Here is a 22,999-nt window from a genome sequence, read left to right on the forward strand (position 1 = left end):
AGATCTTCCACAAAAGCATCCAGTCTGGATCTGCAGACATGGGGAGTTGGAGAATCCACCACTTCCATTTGCAGTTTGTCCCACCGGTTAATCACCTTCAGTACTAATCATTTGGCCCTTATTTCCAATGGAATTTGTCTGGCTTCAGCTTCCAACCATTGGGTCTTCCTCTGCCTTTCCAGACTAGATTACAGAGCTCCTTACTACTCACGGTTTTCTCCCCATGGAAGTCTCTGCTTGATTGTCTTTTTGATGAGATAAATATATGAAGCTCTTTAAATCTCTCTCTCTCTGTAAGGCATTTTCTCCAATCATTTTTGTGGTTTTTTTCTGCACCCTCTCCAATTTCTGCACCCTCTCCAGTTTTTCAACCTCCTTTTTGAAATGTGGACACCAGAACTTGACACAGTCGGTTTCATCAATGCCATGTGCAGAGATAAAATCTTTCCCCTGCTCCAGCTCACCTCTCCCCTGATTATGCATCCAAGGAGCATTAGCAATTTTGGCCACAGCATCGCACTGGGAGCTTATGATGAGTTGGTTGTCCACAATGACCCTTAAACCCTTTTCAGGGTCCCTGCATTCCATAATACCGTGCCTTGGCCTGGGGGTCAGGCCTGCATTTCCTGTTCCGACAGGACCACTGTGCATTTGACTGTATTAAAACATTTTGTTTTCATGGTCCCAGCTCAACAAATGCTCCAGATCAACCATTATGCCTGCCCTGGCTACGTCATTGTAATTACTCTGCCAAGCTTTCTGTCGTCTGTAAATTTTACTTGCAATGATTTTCTATTTGCTTCCAGATCACTGATGAAAAAATTGAATATCATCTGGCCTAGAACTGATCCCTGCAGAACCCCACTAGAAACACTCCCATTCACTGACAATGGCCCATTGACAACAGCTTTCTGAGATCTGTCAGATAGCCAGCTTTTAGTCCACTTAACATGTGCTCTACTGATACTATATAGTGTTCATTTTTTTTAACTGAATGTTTTCCCCTGCTAAATCAAATGCCTCAGAAAAATCTAAGTCTGTTGCATCTGCTTGGTTCTCTAGATCAACCAAATGTGTACTCTCATGAAAGGATGAAATTAAATTTGTTTGACAAGACCTGTTTTCCATAAGCCATGTTGTTGACTGGCATTAATTATACTCCTAGACTTTTTTTAACTAATCCCATATCAGCTTTTCCATTGTTTCTTAATCTTGTCAAATCTTTTTTTAAAAACTTTCCCTTTATTTTTGTAATACTTTACGTTTAATGCAGAACTCTCTTGTTTTTTCGTTTGCGGGGGGCAGGGGTGGGGGGCTCTGCTGCTGCCTGATTGCCTACTTCTGCTTTCGAATGAGATGTGTGGTTGATTGGTCAGTTCGTAACACTGGTGTTTGTAACTCTGAGGTTCTACTGTAGATGTTGTTTAACATCCTCCATGACTGCTAATGGACTGGAAAGGTTTTAATCACTGCATGTCATATAAGCACCTCCTGCTGCTTCTTTCCAAATGCAGAACAAAAATATTCCTTGAACGCATCTACCTTTTCTGCAACATTAACAAGTTTGCTTTCTCCCTCTAGAAATTGGCCTTTATCTTTTCTAGGATTTCTTTTGTTCTTAATATACTTCATAACCTCCTTTTTGTTCTCCTTAGCCCTTATTCCTATTTGTTCTACGTTGCTTTTTCCCCCTTAATTGCTGCCTTCACTTTCCTACTGACCTGGGTTTTTAACCAAAGTTCCCCACTTTCTTGATTGTGAAATCGTGGCTTTTTAGCTCTCTAATAAAATCTTCTTAAAGAACTCCCATTTTTCATTCCCATTTTTCTGTCTAAATTTTTCCTCCCAATCAGTTTTGCTGATAGTTTGCCTCAACTTTGGGGAATTAGCCCTTTTGAAGGGTATCTGTAGATCACTATTACTGGTTGGGAGCTGAGAGCTACTGATTGTAGAATCATAGACCCCCAAGACTGCAAGTGTCAGCTAGTCTAACCCCCTGCCAAGATGCAGGGTTTGTTGTGTCGAAATCATCCAGGACAGATGGCTCCAGCCACCTTTGGAAAACCATTTTGCATTCACATTTTTCTGTCTAAATTTTCCTCCCAATCAGTTTTGCTGATAATTTGTCTCAGCTTTGGGGAATTAGCCCTTTGGAAGGGTATCTGTTGATCGCTATTACTGGTTGGGAGCTCCTCTCTGTTTATCCATTTCAATGTAATCGGTTCCGTTCTTTTATTTTGCTCTTCTCTATCCTGTGCTCCCTTATTTGTCTCTTCTCTAAACTAAACAGTCCCAGACTTCTCAGTCTGTCGCATATGCCAGCCTCCCCCTTCTCATAGCCTTTTCCCTGAGGTGTGTTCTAGTTGGAATGTTTCCCCCGGCACACGTCTTGGCAAAGGGTTTTTTTTCCTCACTCTCAGATTTTCAGTAACTAGGTGAATGGGAAACTCCCTACAGCATGGCTCTGTAGCTTGGCTTTCATTGCACTAAGGCTAGGTGTACACTGGCAGATTTCTTTCACTGAAAGTTTAGTCAATGACCAAAAAGCCTTTAAAGAAAATCCTTGTTGCATGTTCACACTGTCTTTTTCAACATAGCGTGTCCACATGTGGGGCGGTCACAGCAACGGTGAGAGCAATGTACTGTGGGCAGCTATCCCACTGTTCAGCTCTCCATCTTGTGCACATAGGTGTTGTGGGAAGGCAGAGTGGATCACAGTACATTATGGCTCCGGGCTCAATGTCCCATGATGCATTGCTCTCCACCCCAGCACTCGATGTGCTTCCGTCTCCAGTTCGCGGCATTTTCCAATGTCCCTTGTTTTCTGCTCAGCCAACCACCTCTATCTGCAGGAATGGATCCAGCACTGCTCTGCTAGCTGTCAGTAGCACATCACAAATGGCAGTGGAATCAATCTTGAAGTTGCGAAGGCAACAGGAGTCACAGTTTCCTGATGTGGTGTCTGACATGGATAGCAGCAGCGTTAGATTGCTTTTGGCATTCACAGAACATCTGAGCATGGTAGAACGTCACTTTTGGGCTTGGGAAACTAGCACTGAGGGGTGGAATCACATCATTATGCAAGTCAGGGATAATGAGCAGTAGCTGCAGAACTTTTGGATTTTTAAAGCCACCCAAATGAGAGCTGCAGTGTCAGTGGCGAAGCACATGACGATCACATTGTGGAAGCTGGCGACTCCAGGCTGCTACTGGTTGGTCGCAAATCAGTTTGCAGCTGGGAAGTCGACCATTGAGGCTGTGTTAACGCAAGCGTGCAGGGCTGTTAAGCGCATCCTACACCACAAGACCGTGTCTCTTGGCAACGTGCATGACATTGTGGATGGCTTTGCAGAAATGAATTTCCCCAACTGCAGAGGGGTGACAGATATCATGCATATTCCAATTTTGGCACTGGACACCTTGTGATGGAATATATCAATCGGAAAGGGTACTCCTCCATGGTGTTGCAAGCACTCGAGGATCACTGTGGGTGTTTCATGGACATCAGTGCAGGGTGGTCCAGAAAAGTGCATGATGCATGAATATTTAGAAACCAGAAGATCCCCACATAGAAATGCTCATAGTAATTCTGGGAGACCTGGCATACCCCTCAATGCCGTGGCTCATGAACCTGTACATGGGAAACCTGGATAACAGTAAGGAGCATTTCAACAATAGGCTGAGTAGGAACAGGGTGACCATAGAATGTGCATTTGGCACCTTAAAAGCGCGCTGGTGATGCCTTTATGACAGGTTAGACCTCAGTGAGGAAAATATTCCCACGGTTGTAGCCATGTGTTGCACCTTGTATAATATTTGTTAAGGTAAGGGCAAAAAGTTTGCTCAGGGGTGCACTGCTCAGACAGAACAGTTGCTGATTTTGAGCAGTCAGATACCAAGGCTATTAGAGGGAACAGAGGAGGGCAATTGGAATCAGGGAGGCTTTGCGACAATACTTTTAAAATGAGAAGTAATGTTTATTGCTATGCATGGAATTGTAATGCAGAATGAAGTCCAGTTTTGGTAGGGTAGGAAGCTCTTGTGATTGTTCAGGCCCAGGGTTCAATGTAAGGAAATGATAAAAGTGCCTGCTGCTTTGCTGTTGCTTTCTGCTATCATAACTTCAATGGAAACAAATAAAGAGTGCTTATTATTCAAATAACTTTGCTTTTATTGCCAAAAAACCCACCACACCATGCACACACACACAGCTGAGTATATGTGGGGGGAGGGATAACTCAGTTGTTTGAGCATTGGCCTGCTAAACCCAGGGTTCTGAGCTCAATCCATGAGGGTGCCACTTTGGGATCTGGGGTAAAATCAGTACTTGGTCCTGCTAGTGAAGGCAGGGGGCTGGACTCAATGACCTTTCATAATCCCTTCCAGTTCTAGGAGATTTAATTTTCATTTGAAAAGGTGTCTGTGGCAGTGGAGTGAACGGGAAAGTGAGACATCCCAGAAATCAGAAAGAAATGTGCAGATAGAGTTTGGGGAGAACAAGGGAAAGAGTTCTCAATGTGCTGAAGGGGAAGGCAAGGACCCATCTTCTCAGTGTGAAGCATCAGGAGGGACTGCAGCATGTTCATTAGCCACTAGAAAACTTTTATCAGCCTCTCCATTGCATCCCTAGTGAATCTCTCATTTTCTTTTCTTTCCTGTTTATCGCTTTCCTTCCACTGCCTTCATTCTGTCTTGTCTGCATCAGATTACTGCAGCACCTCCCAGAACATATCTTCCTTGCTCCGTCTTGGTTGCTTTTTTATCTGGTGGAGACCCTCGGCTGGAGTGGAGGGGGTGCCTCCTTTCAAGGACATATCTGGAAAAGCACAAGTAGCAATAAAGAGAAGCATTATTGTTAAGTACACGTACAGCGCTGAAACACTACATTAAAACACACTGCTGATAACATACCAGTCACTTTCCGGTTGACCCTTGACAAGCACACATGCTGGTGAACACTGGAAGCATGGTGAGTGTTCCCAGGCGTGGGGGACGTTGGGCATGGGAGAAAAGCAATTGGCCAATTACAGTGATAACATCAAGAACAGTGTCTACACTGGCACTTTGGAGACAAAAATGTTGCATAAAAACATTGCAACTCTCGTCAAGATGGATTTATTACATCCCTGAAACTGAGGAATTCCGTCATCAAAAGTGGCTTTGTAATATTTACACCTCCGCTATTTTGTCACCAAATGTTGCTTTTTGGTGAAAAAACTTGGCAGTGTAGACAAGACCTAGAGAACAATAAGGGATAACCAGTACACACTCGTCTTTCCTGCTGGTGCTTACTAAGGTTTCTCACACCATGATGTGGAGAAACTATTGATGCAGGGAGCACCATAAAATATAGAATTGTCATTAGGAGGGTCACTTGTTCATAATTCATTTATCTGAATAATGAAAATGTCATTTTTCAGTGTGTGAAGAGCGACCAATCTGCTTCACAGCCTCCACTTGTGCATGTATTGTCTCATATTAACATTGTCTCTCCATCCAGGTGTTTGTCCTGCGACCATCACCCAAGACCCTCGACACATACAGGAAGTCAGGGGAACATACAGTATATGCAGGAAACACCGTTCTGCCTCAGTGTTGGACACCTTCTCCCCTTCACCATGTCAGATTCCAACTCAACCGACTTCATCAATCCCTCCACCTTCATCCTGCTGGGTATTCCTGGCCTGGAGGCAGCCCATGTTTGGATCTCCATCCCCTTCTGCACCATGTACACCATAACCATCTTGGGGAACTTCACCATCCTGTTTATGGTAAAGACGGAGCCGAGCCTCCATGTACCCATGTACTATTTCCTCTGCATGCTGGCCATCATTGACCTGGTAGTGTCTACAGCCATCCTACCCAAAATGCTGAGCATTTTCTGGTTCAATTCCAGGGAGATCAATTTCAGTGCCTGCCTCACCCAGATGTACTTCATTCTCAGCTTCTCTGTGATAGAGTCTGGGATCCTTGTTGCCATGGCTTTTGATCGCTACGTGGCCATCTGCGATCCCCTGAGACATTCCACCACCCTGACAAATCCTGTGGTGGCCAAAATTGGCCTGGCCATGGTGCTGCGTGGCATCATGCTCATACTGCCCCATCCCTTCCTGGCAAGGAGGTGGCCATATTGCAGAACCAACATCATTCCAAACACGTACTGTGAGCACATAGCTGTGGTGAAGCTGGCCTGCGCCGACATCAGCGTCAGTAGTTACTACAGCCTCTCTGTGGCATTCTTCGTGACCACGCTGGATGTGTTTTTTGTCACCCTGTCCTATACCCAGATCCTCAGGGCCATCTTCAGACTCCCAACAAAGGACGCCCGGCTCAAGACTTTTGGGACCTGCGGCTCCCACCTCTGTGTCATCTTAGCCTCTTGCATCCCAGCTCTCTTCTCCTTCCTCACCAACCGTTTTGGGCACAATGTGGCCCAGCATTTACACATTCTCATGGCCAACATGTACCTCCTGCTGCCCCCCATGCTAAACCCCATCATCTATGGGGCGAGGAACCAACAGATCCGGGTAAGGCTGCTCAAGCTCTTTACTCATAAATGGACCTAAAGTTTTCTCCTGGTTCTCTGGATCTCAGACCGAGCTCTATGCAGAGCTGTCTGGTGACATGGTGCTGGGCCCTCTTCCCTGAATCACTGACTAGCCAGTCAAGAAGACATTAAATCCTTTCCTGACCTTACTGTGCTGTGTCAGCATGACAAACTGGGGAATCTCCCTATGTACAACTGATAGGGTTGCCACCTTTCTAATTGCTGGTAACTGGAAGCCTGAGGCCCCACCTCTCTGCTCTGCCTCTTCCCCTCAAGGCCTTGCCCCTCACTCGCTCCTCTCCTTCACACCCCCTGTCACTCTCTGGATCATCCCTGTGACACTCTGCACCCCAAAGCACCCATATTTACCATGGCGATGTAATTATGGTATGTCTTGTACAAAATATGCCCTATGAGGTATCATTCTTAAAGTCTTAATCTGCTAAACATTGATATCCCCTCGGATTGTATGCACTCTCATTGTATGTGAAGCTATGAAATCCTGCGATGTGTGAGTTACTAAAGTGTGATGTGAGGCTGGAAACACCCAAAACCAGCCTTTTACGTATGTCAAAGGAGTAGCCAGACACTGTTAATTGCTGTTGTCAACACTCATCCAGGGAAGAAACCACTAGCTCAGGAACTCTGTATAAGAAAGCCTACTCGGAGGGAGTACGGAGACAATGGAGAATGTTTGTCCAATGGAGGCAGACCACCCATGTCACATACATAGACTTTCCAGCAAGCTGGAAGAAACTATAAAGGATGGGGAGTGACATCATCTCTTGTCTTCATTCCCGCACAACTCAACACGTGCAAGAAGCTCTGTAAGGCCTTGTCTACACTACAAGACTATTTCGAATCAACTTAGTTCGAATTTGTGGATTCGACCTTATGAAGTCGAATTTGTGTATCCATACTAAATACACTAATTCGAATTTCTGAGTCCACATTCACGGGGCCAGCGTCGACTTTGGAAGCGGTGCACTGTGGGAAGCTATCCCACAGTTCCCGCACTCCCCGCTGCCCATTGGAATGCTGGGTAGAGCCCCCAATGCCTGCTGGGGGAAAAAAATGTGTCGAGGGTGGTTTTGGGTAACTGTCGTCATTGAACCGTCAATCACGCCCTCACTCCCTCCCTCCCTGAAAGCGCCTGCGGGCAATCTGTTCGTGCACTTTTCTGGTCAGTGACAGCGTGGACGCCACAGCACTGCAAGCATGGAGCCTGCTGCGATCCTCGCCGTTTTCTCCTCCTCGCACTTTATCGTCCACCTCTTCCACATTCAGCTGCTGAGAAATTGGGCTACTTTTCAATGGTTCTGCAAGCACTGGGGGACCATAGGGGACGTTTTACCAACATGAACGTCGGATGGCCGGGCAAGGTTCCTGATGCGTGTGTTCTCAGGAACTGTGGGCTGCTCAGACGCCTGCAGGAAGGTAGTTTCTTCCCGTACCACGAAATAACTGTTGTGGATGTGCATTTGCCTATAGTGATCCTCGGTGACCCAGCCTGCCCGCTAATGCACTTGCTCATGAAGCCCTATACAGGCGCCTGGGACAGCGACAAGGAACTCTTCAAATACCAGCGAGCAGCGAGCAGCGTGACCTGTGACTGTTCAGTTTCTTTACAGAGAAGCTGAACCTGCCCATGTTTCTTTACCCAGTTACTGTTGACTCTCCTCTTCGGTTAAATACCCCGTTCTCCCCGTTTCCCCCACTTCCAAGACACGTGTAAAAATAAAATACATGTCACACTGTTACTGAGGAGAGGTTTCTTTATTCATGACTTTTCGTTAAAGGGTTGAAACTGGAACACAGACTGTGGTGGGTAGGGTGTGCGCTGATGTAAAGACCGCCTCTAAACTCAAGGAATGACAGGCTCCTGCTCCTACAGCGGTCCGCATTGCCGGACTGCTTGTTTCAACGGAGCCTGCCATCCCTCCTTTTTGGGATTCTGTGTGCGGGGGGCTATGTGGCCTTGTGGCGGAGGAGGACGGATACAGATTCCTCTGCTGCGTGACTCAGCGGTCCAGGACAAGGACCGCTGTATAAGATCTGTAACCGCCCTCCCCCGCTGCAAAGTCACATCTCCCCCGCCCACACAGATCCTGGAAACCACCTCCCATACCGACCACGGTGCCTACTGACTGCACTGTGTGTGTGACCCGCTGCTGATCCGGCGCCCGTGTCTGTACCCTGGGAAAGGTGCCTGTCCTATGCAATTAGCAACGCACTTCCCCACGCACCCCATTCAAACACAGTCTTCAGTGAAAAAACATGACGGAAACAGTACTTAACAGCAAAGTATTTTTATTACTTAAGTACACAGTTATGGGATGGGACTGGGATTGGGACTTGTTTGAGTCCGGAAGGGAAGGACTTATGCAAGCGTAGGGTATGAGAGCTTTTGGTTACTTGAGCACTCTGCTGGGGTGCAGTGACAGTATTCACGGCCCAGGGCGGGCATCCTCCTGGTTATTTAGGGTGAGGGGGGTATGTGACTTTGTGGCGGGGGAGGGCGGTTGCAGAGATACTGCCGGGGGCTCTGTCCTGCAGCGGTCCTGCAGAACATACACAAGTCGCCGGAGCGTGTCCGTTTGCTCCCTCACTAGTACAAGCATTGCTTGAGTCGCCTGCTTGTGTTCCTCATGCCACCTCTCCTCCCATTCGCTGTGTGAGCGCTGGTACAGAGAGACTTTCTCCCTCCACTGCCTCTGCTGGTCCGCCTCGGCTAGGTAGCAGCCCACACATTCATCGAAAATCGTGTCCCTTGTCTTTTTCTTTCGCCGCCTAATCTTCGCCAGCCTCTGCGAGGGGGATGCTGTGGAAGGTCTGGAGACAGTGGAAGCTGTGAGATGGGAAACAGTTAGTGAATTCCTTGCAAAGATACTTTTTTGTGAACAATTAACTGAGTCTAGGCTGTCTCTGTGAATTTTTTGTTGAGACCCCTGTGCCTGCTGTTGCACAAATCATTTGCGCGGTGGATTCTGGGTAAATGTCGCCAGTCATTCCTTCCTCCGGGAAAGCAACGGCAGACAATCATTTCGAGCACGTTTTCCATGAAATGCCCTGGCACACGCCATAGCGTGGCAACAATGGACCCTATTTTGCCTTTTGTGTATGTCACCGTATGTGTACTAGATGCCGCTGACAGAGGCGGACCAGCAGCGCTACACAGCAGCATGCTTTTGCTTTTGCATGACAGCAGCGATGGTTACCAGGCATACTGTACTGTCTACCATACCATGAACTGGTAAGAAGACGGTAATAAGATGGTCATGGTTACCTGTCCTTTTGCACTGCGCCATTTGGTGCTGTCATAAGTGCCCCTGGCCGATCAGCCAGGGGCGCAAAAGCAAAATTTGGGAATGACTCCCCGAGTCAATCCCTCCTTTTTGGGTATCTAAAAATAGAATCAGTCCTGCCTAGAATATGGGCAACTGTACTAGAGAACCACTGTATCATAGAACCAGAGAGCACAGCTGCTCTCTGGCCAATCATGCATAAATTTTGAGCTGAATGCTATTCACAGGGTGTGCTCCTGAAACAACCCCAGCTGTTCATTCCGTTCTTCCCCCAGCCTTCCTGGGTTCCAATACCATTGTCCCCCCACTTGTGTGATGAAGTAATATAGAATGCATGAATAAGACACAGGTAGTCGTTTGTGAGAAATGAGTGGAAGGAAGCCTCCAGCTGCAATGATAGTCCACATTAAGGGGTGTGGAGGAGGGAGCCAATCATCCCTCTGCTAGTCCAGGGGCAATTGAATCTTTTCTTTACAATGAAGGGTGGGGGCTGATGGAGCTCAGCCCCCTGTTGCAATGATGAGGACGGTTACCAGCCATACTGCACCATCTACCATGAAAAATTAGGACCAGGCGACCTTGATCGACCTGTCCCAAGCAAGTTGGTATGGTTACCAGTCCTTTTGCACTGCCCCATGTGCCAATAGGCTGATGATGAGGACGGGTAGCAGTCCTATTGTACCATCAGCCACCCATGGCGGGGTGGGAGGAAGGATGTTGTTGTTGAGTGCTGCAGCAGTGCGTCTATCTTCAGCATTCAGTACAGATACGGTGACATGTAAAAGAGTCAACAGAGGATTGTTTTCCCTTTAACTTTTGGGGGTCGGGGGGGGTGCGTAAATTGCCGAGCTATGCCCCGACCCACCGCGGACACTGTGTTTGACCCTAGAAGCATTTGGAGATCAGCCAAGAATGCAAATGCTTTTCGGAGACAGCAGGAACTGTGGGATACCTTGCGTCCTCGTTCCCCCCTCCCTCCATGAGCGTCCATTTGATTCTTTGGCTTTCCGTTACGCTCGTCACGCAGCTGCGTGCTGAGTCTGTGCTATGCCGTCTGTCCGGAGATTTTTTAAAAATACTTTGGACCAGGCGTAACATTACAGTAATTCCCCTACTTAGATGCAGGAGTCTCCGAGCGAGATAACCGTGAGGACGGGCACTGAAGGAGATAGAGAGCGCATGCTGTGTGAAATCTAGCACGAACCACGGACCTATGCAGCCGTGCTCTGGGAGGCAGTGCTCCCTGAATACCGCATGAAAGCCTCGCGCGGAAAAGTGTGCTATCACGGAGCACCCAATAAGGCAGCTCTCCCCAGGAACCTCCTGCTGATGCTTATCGATTAACGGCAGGAGAGCTTCGTGGAGATCTCCCAGGAGGATTTCTGTTCTATCACCATATATACAGAGACCTCCTTTTCACACACTTCAGATTGCTGTTATATTAAGAATAAAAGTTAACATGGTTAAAGCACTTACCGACTGCTCCTACCCCTGATTCAGGATCCGGGTTCATGGCCGGGGAGGGTTGGTAGGGGATCTCCGTGACGGTGATGAAGAGATCCTGGCTGTCGGGGACACCAGCGTTGTAAGCGCTGTCGCCTGCCTCGTCCTCCACAAACCCTTCCTCATCTTCCCCGTCCGTGAACATCGTCGAGGAACTGTCCGTCGACACTGTCCCATCATCAGAGTCCATGGTCACTGGTGGGGCAGTGGTGGCAGGCTCCGTAGCATCCGTTGGCCGCTTTGATTTTTTGGTAGGCTTGTCTGGGGTCCTTGATTTTCACGTGGCACTGCGTTGCATGACGGCTGTATCCTCTGTCTGTATCATGGCTTTGGAGACCTTCTCGTAGGTCTTTGCATTCCGTTTGTTGGAGCGCAGCTCCGAAAGCACAGACTACTCGCCCCCCACACCGATCAGATCGAAGAGTTCCCGGTCAGTCTATGCCGGGTCCCTCTTTCTATTCAGAGATTACATGAACTCCTCTGCTGGAGAGCTCTGCATTGCTGCCGGTGCTGCTGAGCTTGCCCCGATGTCCAACCACAAAATGAGATTCTAACTGTCCAGAAAGGAAAAGGAATTCAAATTTTCCCGGGTCGTTTCCTGTGTGGCTGGTCAGAGCATCGAAGCTCGGACTGCTGTCCAGAGCGTCAACAGAGTGGTGCACTGTGGGATAGCTCCCGGAGCTACTAAGTTCGATTTCCATCCACACCTAGCCTAATTCGAACTAGCCATGTCGAATTTAGCGTTACTCCACCTGTCGGGGTGGAGTACCAAATTCGAACTAAAGAGCCCTCTAGTTCAAATTAAATGGCTTCCTGGTGTGGACGGTTGAGCGGTTAGTTCGAATTAACGCTGCTAAATTCGATTTAAAGTCCTAGTGTAGACCAGGCCTAAGACATAAGACTTTGAATGGGGGAGGGGAACCCAGACTGCAAAGCAGATGCAGCCTGTGCCTCAAGACTCTGTAAGCCTGCTTGTATCATCAGTCGGGGTGAGATATAGACAATTCTAATTCACAGCCCTCTGTGGAGAAAGAAGTGGTTCAGGACTATTTAAAAAAGCTAGAAGAGCACAAGTCCATGGGGCCGGATGTGCTGCATCCGAGGGTGCTAAAGGAGTTGGCGGATGTGATTGCACAGCCATTGGCCATTATCTTTGAAGACTCATGGCGATCGGGGGAGGTCTCGGATGACTGGAAAAAGGCTAATGTAGTGCCCATCTTTTAAAAAGGGAAGAAGGAGGATCTGGGGAACTACAGGCCAGTCAGCATCACCTCTGTCCCTGGAAAAATCATGGAGCTGATCCTCAAGGAATCGATTCTGTAGCACTTAGAGGAGAGGAAAGTGATCAGGAACAGTGAGCATGGATTCACCAAGGGCAAGTCATGCCTGACTAACCTAATTGTCTTCTATGAGGAGATAACTGGCTCTGTGGATGAGGGGAAAGCAGTGGACGTGTTATTCCTTGACTATAGCAAAACTTTTGATTTGGTCTCCCACAGTATTCTTTCCCATAAGTTAAAGAAGTATGGACTGGATGACTGGACCATAAGGGGTTAGAAAGCTGGCTAGATCATCGGCCTCAACGGGCAGTGATCAATGGCTCCATGTCTAGTTGGCAGCCGGTACAAAGCGGAGTGCCCTAAGGGTTGGACCTGGGGCCGGTTTTGTTCAATATCTTCATTAACGATTTGGAGGATGGTGTGGACTGCACTCTCAGCAAGTTTGCAGATGACACTAAACTGGGAGGAGTGGTTGATATGCTGGAGGGTAGGGATAGGATACAGAGGGACCTAGACAAATTAGAGGATTGGGCCAAAAGAAATCTGATGAGGTTCAACCAGGGCAAGTGCAGAGTCCTGCACTTAGGACGGAAGAATCCCATGCACTGCTACAGACTAGGGACCGAATAGCTAGGCAGCAGTTCTGCAGAAAAGGACCTAGTGGTTACTGTGGATGAGAAGCTGGATATGAGTCAACAGTGTGCCCTTGTTGCCAAGAAGGCTAACGGCATTTTGGGCAGTATACGGAGGGGCATTGCCAGCATATTGAGGGATGTGATCATTCCACTCTGTTAGATATTGGTGAGGCATCATCTGGAGTATTATGTCCAGTTTTGGGCCCCACACTACAAGAAGGATGTGGACAAATTGGAAAGAGTCCAGTGGAGGGCAACAAAAATTATTAGGAGACTGGAGCACATGAAAGTCTGAGGGAAGTGGGATTGTTTAATCTGCAGAAGGGGAGAGGGATTGCTCAATGGTTTGAGTATTGGCCTGCTAAACCCAGGGTTTTCACTAGGAGGATGGTGAACACTGGAATGGGTTATCTAGGGAGGTGGTGGAATCTCCTTCCTTAGAGGTTTTTAAGGTCAGGCTTGACAAAGGCCTGGCTGGGATGATTTAGTTGGGGATTGATTCTGCTTTAAGCAGGGGGTTGGAGTAGATGACCTCCTGAGGTCCCTTCCAACCTGATATTCTATGATTCTATCTAGTGTGTATAAGTCTTAGAATGCAAGTTTGTTTGATTTCCAAAGTAACCTGCTTTGATCTGTTTCCTATCTCTTATAATTACATAACATCCATCCTTCTGTAGTTAATAAACCTGATTTATGTTTTATCTTAACCAGTTTGCTTTTGAGTGAGGTGTTTGGGAATCTTAGCTCCGTTAGCAAAGGCTGGTGCAGATCTTCCCCTCATCGAGGGAGGAGCGGACTATTTAATGAATTTACGCTGTACAGATCTCTGTGCAGTGCAAGAAGGTCTAATTCTGGGTGTATGCTCCAGTAGAGGTGCAATGCTGGAAGCTGGGAACTTCTCTGGTGCCTCCATTGTTGGTCCATGAGTGGATTAGGTAAAGCACTCAGGTAACTCAATTGGGGGTGACACCACCTGCTGTTGTGTTGGGTGATAACAGAGGCCAGGGGGGCTGGCTGCCTGTATGTCACCAGCAAAGCAGGGGGAGAGGCCAACCCAGCTAAATGGTTTGAGGGAGAGCGGTTCCATCAGCTTCCTGGCTGTACCCCAAAACAACACCCTGGCACCCCCATATTAACCATTGTTATATAGTTGCCACAAATCTTGTAGAAACTATGTCATGTGAGGTGTCAATGGAAAAGCTATGGTTTGATGATCCTATTTGTATGCATGTTTCATTTTTGCTTGAAGTTATGAATATTGACTATATATCTGTGTTTCAAATGTGTTTGCTTCTGTGGTAACGTCCACAAGGTAGTTTCCATCCAGTTGAGCCAGAACTTTGTGAATGGACTGTTCATGTTGATGTCCCATCAAAAAGCACAATGAGCCATGGAAGAAGCTTGTCCCCACCTGATGGACTTTCCTGAGAACATTCAAGCCAGGATACGGGTAATGGTCCCTGCTATGACTCATTGAAGCACGCAAGGGAATGTGACCAGCTCATGTGACACCAGACTCCATCTTGTGCCTGTACTTTCCCACTAACTGTGCTGGGGGCTTCGTGTGGGACAATGAAGTTCCCTGCACGTGGCAGAAGCTATAAAAGGGGGAAGTGACATCAGCCGTAGGCATCACTCCCCCCACAACTCAACACCTCAAAACACGGCTAGAGAGAAAAGATTTTGATTGGGGAGGTGGTCCCAGGCTGAAAAGGAGAAGTCCCGGCCCATGTATGAAAGTTTGATGAACTATTTGTACCATCAGGGTGAGATATTGCTTGATTCAAACCCTGTCTAGGTTATAGAACTCAGATTGTGGTTTCACTTTATTTCTTAGGTATTTTACTTTGATCTCTAAACTTAGTTATAATCACTTTAAATCTATCCTTCTTTAGTTAATAAATCGATTTTATGTTTTTTACCTAAACCAGTGTGTTGTTTGAAATACAAAAGGGAAACCTGCTCAGGAACAGGGGCTGGTGCATTGTGCTCTCCACACTGAGGGAGGGACAGACTGGGTAATAAACTTACACTGGTCAGGCTTCTCACCAGGGCAAGATGGTTGAGCTCTGGAGTCCTAAGTTGGGGGAAATTGGCTGGATCCTCTCTATTGTTGGGTCATGAGTGGCTGGTGAAACCATTCATGTAACTCAGCTGGGTGTGTTCCTGCCTGTGAATATCTGCGTGAGTGCAGGACACGGAGGGGTCTGCAACTTGTCACATAATCACAGTGTGAGAGGGAAATCAGATTAGTGTGCCAGAGGGCTCGGCAGTACCCCTGAGACGGTGCTGCCCGTGGGAGCCATCTGAGGTCACTCAATTAGGGTGAACTGCAAACAAAATGGGGCAGACAAACCCCAGAAGCTGGTTACTCAGAAGTCCAATCAACGCAGTTCCCTTAAAGTGCCCAGCCTCAGGCCTCCATCCAGACACACCCGTCAGATATGATGATGATTCCTGGAAATCTTATCTCATCATATAAAAGAAAAGGTTTTTCCAATCTCAAAGGATCAGTCACACACACAGTCCAATTATAACTTAGATCTTTTAAATGTAAAGAACCCCCAGCCTTCGGCTCTGATTTCCCTACTCCATGCAATTTGTCCTCAATTGATACTCTCAGTACTGTCCCGCCAAAGTCCACCTCCCATTACAAGGGGATACTGAGGGGAAAGGAAAACCAGTAAGTAAACACATGTTAAGGTTCAGGGAGGAGTTGAAAGACACAATGGGTATTGAACAAATCAAAGTGTCCAAGCAGAAGTTGTGGTATAATAAAAATACTTGGAAACACCTACCTGTGATAAAAGATTTGGTGTTAGTGTTAAATCTCATGATGCAATGTCTGTTGCTAATGGGAAATCTTATAACAAAGAATTTGGTACTGATGGTAGATCCTATGAAAAGGTGTAACATGCATGATTTTGGGGAAAAGCTTTCAGACATGCTACAAATAGTAAACAAGAAGCCCTATGGGGATACTACTTCTCAGCTATCACCTGTAAACAGGCTCAAAGCTCGTCACTGTAGGGAAACCATAATAAATCTGTAAAAGCAGCAAAGAATCCTGTGGCACCTTATAGACTAACAGACGTTTTGGAGCATGAGCTTTCCTGGGTGAATACCCACTTCGTCGGATGCATGTATTCACCCACGAAAGCTCATGCTCCAAAACGTCTGTTAGTCTATAAGGTGCCACAGGATTCTTTGCTGCTTTTACAGATCCAGACTAACACGGCTACCCCTCTGATACATAATAAATCTGGTCTTCTGTGTGGAAGGGGAAACTGAGGCACACCACTGCATGGCATTGATGAATATCTGTATTCAGTTATCACCAGTTGGAAAAGCTCAATGCTTTTATAGTGCTGCACAGCTACAAAGAGAGGTTTTCTAGTGACCCAGAGAAGGCACACGGAACTTTTTAAAAACACATGTGGAGAACACTACACTTAGGTGTTGTACGTTCCAAACCTTAAGAAGGCCTTGTGCACACTCCCTCCAAATTAGTCAATGACTAATACTCCTGTGACATTCTGTGCCTAAAGCAACACCCTGGCACTCCCATGTTTACCATGGTGATATGATTATGACATATTTTATACAAAGTATGCCATGTAAGGTATCAATGAAAAAGTTATGGTCTGCTGAATATGATTACCCTATTTGTATGTATGTATCATTTTTGTACCTAAAGTTCTGAAAGTGTGCGAGGACATGTGACCAGCTCATGTGACGCTGGATTCCATTTGTGCTTGTACTTTTCCACTAACTGCTCTGGGGGCTTTTGCTTGGACAAATGAAGTTCCCTCCACATGAAACAAGGCATAAAATGTGGAAGTAACAAAATCACTTGCCCTCACTCCCCCCCCATAGCTCAACACCTGGTAAAACCTTAGGAACAAGGACCGAACTGGGGATTTGGTCCCAGACTGAAGGGATTTCTATCCCGTGTATGGAAGGCAGGTGGACTGTTTGTACCATCAGGGTGAAACACAATACGGTTCAAATCCTGTCTAGTTTCTAGAACTCAGATTGTCATTTTGCTTTATTTCTTAAGTAATCTACTTTGATCTGTACACTTATTACTTATAATCACTTAAAATCTGTCCTTCTGTAGTTAATAAATCGGTTTTATATTTTTTACCTAATACAGTGTGTTCTTTCAAATGCAAAAGGGAAACCTGCCCAAAGACAGGCTGGTGCATTGTCTTCTGCACACTGAGGGAGGGGTGGACTGGGTAAAAACTTACAGTCACCGGGCTTCTGACCAGGGTCAGATGATACAGTCCTGGGGTCCTATGCTGGGGAGCTGAGGTGGGGAGGAATTGGCTGGAGCCTCTCTATAGTTGGTTCATAAGTGCCTAGTGAAAGCATTCATATAACTGCAGCTGGGTGCATCCCTGGCTGTGTCTGACCGTGGAAGTGCAAAACCTGGAGAGGATTGCAGCTTGTCACAGCCTCACTGTGTGAGAGGGAGCCCAGGTTGGTTTGCCAGAGGGCTCAGGAGTACCCCAGTTCCAGGTTGCATCCTGAGCAAGTCTGTCACATCCACCTAACGAACAAGCCCTGCTACACCATTTCTTTCTTGTTATGCACTCAGTTACTAACGGAGAGACCATGGTTACAGCAGGGAAGTCAGGGCTCCTGGGTTCTGTCTGTCATTCTCTGTATGACCTTCATCAAGTCACATCTCCCTTTGCCTCAGTTTACCTATCAATATAATGACAATATGTTCATAGCGAATTTCCTTTGCTAGGTGTTTTGAAGATCCTTTAATGAAAGCTGCTGCACAGTATGATAATAGTAACTGATGAGAATTACTGATCTCTGATCCCTTAGCGATAGCCCCGTGTGCCTGCAAAAAGTGTTTGTGTCTCCCCTCAGTCACCTTTCTCCAGATCTCTCTGGCTACTATCTACCCATTAATACTAGGCCTTAACAGGGTATCAGACTATTATGCCTAGTTTTCTTACTAATCAACTACTTTTTAAAAATACACAAATACACAGAGCAGCCAATTCCTCTCTGACTCAATGGAGAGCCCGAGGGTTCTCGTCTCCCTTTGGGAAAGTCCCTTAATTACTGTTTACTCCTGAAGCTGGATAAATAGCACAGAAGAGCAGACAAGGAAAGAGAGACATTGCCTAGAGTGTCTCCAGTCTCCAGCCTGTTTCTATTCAGATGCTGCTTCTCCCCTAGAGGTAGTGCAAACCCCCCTGGGATTGCTCACTGTTATATTATAAACGGTGCACCCCACTGTGTTGGCTCTCAGCGTGGGATGCTGCTGCAGATGCTGGGGTGAGAGAGGTGTGGGAAACGGTTTCCTGAGAGGGATCCCCAGGGAAGACACATCTGTCTCAGAATTCACAGGTACCCATCTGTCATAAACATACAGCTAAGGGCAGTATAAAATCCCTCTTTACCCTGTAAAAGGTTAATTCCTCTTTTGCCTGTAAAGGGTTAAGAAGCTCAGATTACCTGGGTGGCCCCTGACCAAAAGGACCAATAGGGGGAGAAGTTTTTCTGTCTGTGTCTCTTGGAGCCAGACAGGAAACAGGGCAGGGGAAAATATATCTGAACTAAGCATCTAGTCTTGCAGAATAAGTAATAGCAGAAAAGAAATGCATTAGATGACCTTTTATTTTAGCTTGTGAATTTTCCCTCTTTTTGTAAGTTTAAGGTTTTGCCTAGAGGGGAAATCCTCTGTGTTCTTGAGTCTTTTGTTACTCTGTAAAGTACTTACCATCCTGATTTTACACAGGTGATTCTTTTACCTTTTAATTAAAATTATTTAAAATTATTTAAAATTATTCTTTTAAGAACCTGATTGATTTTTCATTGTTCTTAAGATCCAAGGGCTTGGGTCTGTGTTCACCTGTACCAATTGGTGAGGATATTATTCTCAAATCTCCCCAGGAAAGGGGTGTAGGGGTTTGGGGGGATATTTGGGCTCCAAGTGGCCCTCCCTGAATGTTTGTTTAAATCACTTGATGGTGGCAGCGATACTAAGGCTAGAAAGGAATTTGTGCCTTGGGGAAGTTTTTAACCTAAGCTGGTAAAAATAAGCTTAGGGGGTCTTTCATGTGGGTCCCCACATCTGTACCCCAGAGTTCAGAGTGGGGAAGGAACCCTGACACCATCTCTTGCTGAGGAGCTCACCTGCTTGACAAACCCAGTGCAAGGAGGGCGTGATGGGATGGAGAATAGGTCTGTGGTCCTTTCGTCTCTGCAGAGCCATTAAACATGCTGGGGCCCTTGCCACAGGGGATGTGTTTCCTCCAATTGCACTGGCCAAAATGTCCCTCTTTGCTCTGCCCCTGGCTGATGGCCTCCAGCTCCGAGGTGGCTGCATTTCAGTGGCACAGGGAATGCTTCAGGATAAAAGCTTTTAGTAGATGGACAATACAAGGCCAAATTCTGAGGCCGTGGCCCATATGTTCTCAGGCTCCACTAAGGCAAAACTCCCCTTGGAGTAAGAACTGAGTAAAGACCTCAGGAGCCAGCTGTGTGAGAGTTAATTCTCAGGGACTCTCACCTCCTCCTCTTGCATTTCAGGGCTCTGGCTGTTAACATGCGGGGGTAGGGGAGTAGAAAGTATGGAGGTGCTGGGGCTCCTCACTGGAATAATTATATGAATTTTTCATCATGAGCAAGACGTCTTTTCTCCTGACTTCATTCGAGAAGTCGACTGAACTGTTATGGCTGAAACTTTCAAAAAACAATTCAGCCGGAAGCAGACACCCAGTGTGGGAAATTTCAGTCCAAATGGTTGAAGTTTGGCAGACTTTGGCAACTAAAAATGAAGTCTCCTAACTGAAGGTGTCAGGCAGCTGTTAGGATATAGATAGTCAGGCCTGTCTGCAAAGGCCCATACTTTAGGTGTATTATCAGTTAGCTAGTTATAGAGGTACAAAAGAAGGATCAAAATCAGTCTGCCTGTTTATAGGCCTTCTATCACTACGATAGTCTGAGGCCTTGTTCTTAGGCTAAGGCCTTTGGCTAAACAGCAGGGACAGCCATAAGCTGGGAAGCAAATGGTCACATCCTCCCCAGTCACACTGAAATAAGGCAGTTTTGGGCTGTTAAAAAGGTGATCAATCGATCACCTCCAGAGAAAGGGAAGAGCCTAGAAGATGTAAAAGGAAACTTAGTTTGACAGCATCCTGTCTGGCAAGAACTCACTTATCAATAGCTGGGGTGAAATCTTCATTTCTGTATTGTTCTGTCACTGTAGTCTCCACGTCCCTATTGTTTGTCTGTATAATCTCTGTCTGGTTCTGTGATTGTTTCTGTCTGCTGTGTAATTAATTTTGTTGGGTGTAAACCAATTAAGATGGTGGGATATAACTGGTTAAATAACCATGTTACAATATGTTAGGATTGGTTGGTTAAATTTCAGTAAAATGATTGGTTAAGGTATAGCTAAGCAGAACTCAAGTTTTACTATATAGTCTGCAGTCAATCTGGAAGTAGGAGGGGAATTGGAATTTGCTAAGGCAGGGAATGGGAACAGGGTCACAGGCAAGGCTCTGTGGTGTCACAGCTGGGAAGGGGGACACCGAGGAAGGATATTGGAATACTTGCTTGCTGGAAGTTCACCCCAATAAACATTGAATTGTTTGCACTTTCGGACTTTGGGTACTGCTACTCTCTGTTCATGTAGGAAGAACCAGGGAAAGGGAAGGTGAAGGGATAAGCCCTCTAACAACAGTCCAAATGGTTAAAGTGTGGTAGACTTATAACCAACTGAAAATGAGGTCTAATTGAAGGTGTCAGACAGCCTTAACTAACGGTGGAGCCACCAGCATCGCCTGCAATGGCCAATCCACTTGTGAATCCCATTCAGCTATGCTCTTTGCTCCAATAATGCGGCAAGGAGTTCCACTGGCCAAATATGGATTATGTAAACAATTTTCTTTTCTCAATGTTATATGTTCAGACTTTCAATGTAATTGAATGTTCCCTTATTCGTGTGCTTTGAGACAAAGTAAATATAAATGCCTGACCTACTTTCTTTATCGATACATTCATAGGGTTTAAGATCAGAAGGGACAATTAGATCATCCTGTCTGACCTCCTGTATAACACAAGCCATTAAATTTAACCCAGTTACCTCTGTATTGAGCTCCATAACTTGGATTTTACATTGTACATGTAGATGTAGACAGGGTGAGAAGGAACCTGCAAGGGTCAGCTAGTCTAACCCTCTGCCAAGATGCAGGCTTTGTTGTGTCTAAACCATCCAGGACAGATGACTCCAGTCACCTTTGGAAAACCTCCAGTGAAGGAGCTTCCACAACCTGCCTAGGTGACTGCTCCATTGTCCTCCTGTTCTTACAGTTAGGGAGTTTTTTCTGAGATTTAATCTTATCCGTTACACTGTAATTTGAACCCACTGCCTTTTGTCCTGCCCTCTGTCTCAAGAAAGAACAAATTTTCTCCATCTTTTTATGGCAGCCTTTCAAATACTTGAAGTCCACTATCATGTCCCTCCTTAATCTCCTCTTTTTCAAACTAAATATACCCAGTTCCTTCAGCCTTTGCTCTATGGTTTGCATTCCATCCCTTGGATCATCTTTGTTGCTCACTTCTGGATCCTTTCCAGTTTCTCTACATACTTTCTAGACAGAGGTGACCAAAATTGCACACAGAACTCCAATTGAGACCTACCCAGTGCTGAGTAGAGAGAGTGCTGAGTACCATGACTTGCACACTATGCCTCTGTTATTGCAACCCAAAACTGCATTTCCTTTTTTTGCAACAGCAAAATAATCCACACCCCTGAGAACTATCTCTATATCTACCTAACCCCGGTGTAAACAGCATGAGGTCGACGGAACAATTCTTGCATCAACCTTGACACCACCTCTCGGGGATGTGAATTACCTCCACTGATGGGAAAACCCCTGCTGTCGCTGTAAGTAGTGTCTACACTTAAGCACTTTGCAGCGCTGCTGTTGTGTTTTAAGTGTAGACAAGCCCTCAAGCAGATCTTCCACAAAAGCATCCAGTCTGGATCTGCAGACATGGGGAGTTGGAGAATCCACCACTTCCCTTTGCAGTTTGTCCCATAGGTTAATCACCTTCAGTACTAATCATTTGGCCCTTATTTCCAATCGAATTTTGTCTGGCTTCAGCTTCCAGCCATTGAGTCTTCCTCTGCCTTTCCAAACTAGATTACAGAGCCCATTAGTACCCACAGTTTTCTGCCCATGGAAGTCTGTGCTTGATTGTGCTTTTGATGAGATAAATAGATGAAGCTCTTTAAACCTCTCTCTCTGTAAGGCATTTTCTCCAGTCATTTTTGTGGTTTTTTTCCACACCCTCTCCAATTTCTGCACCCTCTCCAGTTTTTCAACATTCTCTTTGAAATGTGGACACCAGAACTTTCATCAACTTTCATCGGTTTCATCAATGCCATGTGCAGAGATAAAATCCTTCCGCTGCTCCAACTCACCACTCCCCTGATTATGCATCCAAGGAGCATTAGCCATTTTGGCCACAGCATCGCACTGGGAGCTTACAATGAGTTAATTGTCCACAATGACCTCTAAACCCTTTTCATGCCCCTGCGTTCCATAGTACAGTGCCCTAGCCTGGGGGTCGGGCCTGCATTTCCTGTTCCGAGAGGACCACTGTGCATTTGACTGTATTAAAACATTTTGTCTGCATGGGCCCAGATCAACAAATGCTCCAGATCAATCGTTATGCCTTCCCTGGCCACCT

General features: G+C 46.3%; 2 protein-coding genes across 4 annotated transcripts in view; both read left to right on the forward strand.

Moving 5' to 3' along the window:
* LOC123374091 (olfactory receptor 52K1-like) overlaps positions 1–22,999 on the forward strand; it is a 236,777-nt gene that overhangs the window by 74,149 nt on the left and 139,629 nt on the right. The window lies entirely within an intron of this gene.
* On the forward strand, positions 5,568–6,566 carry LOC123374138 (olfactory receptor 52K1-like). The gene has a single exon (XM_045023688.1). The coding sequence runs from the start codon at positions 5,568–5,570 to the stop codon at positions 6,564–6,566; it is 999 nt and encodes a 332-aa protein (XP_044879623.1).

The sequence above is a fragment of the Mauremys mutica genome, chromosome 1 (genome assembly GCF_020497125.1).
Source record: "Mauremys mutica isolate MM-2020 ecotype Southern chromosome 1, ASM2049712v1, whole genome shotgun sequence".
NCBI classification, from domain to species: Eukaryota; Metazoa; Chordata; order Testudines; family Geoemydidae; genus Mauremys; species Mauremys mutica.

Excerpts from the sequence above, each read along its gene's own strand:
- LOC123374138 (XM_045023688.1), top strand. The coding sequence starts at position 5,568 with ATGCAGGAAACACCGTTCTGCCTCAGTGTTGGACACCTTCTCCCCTTC.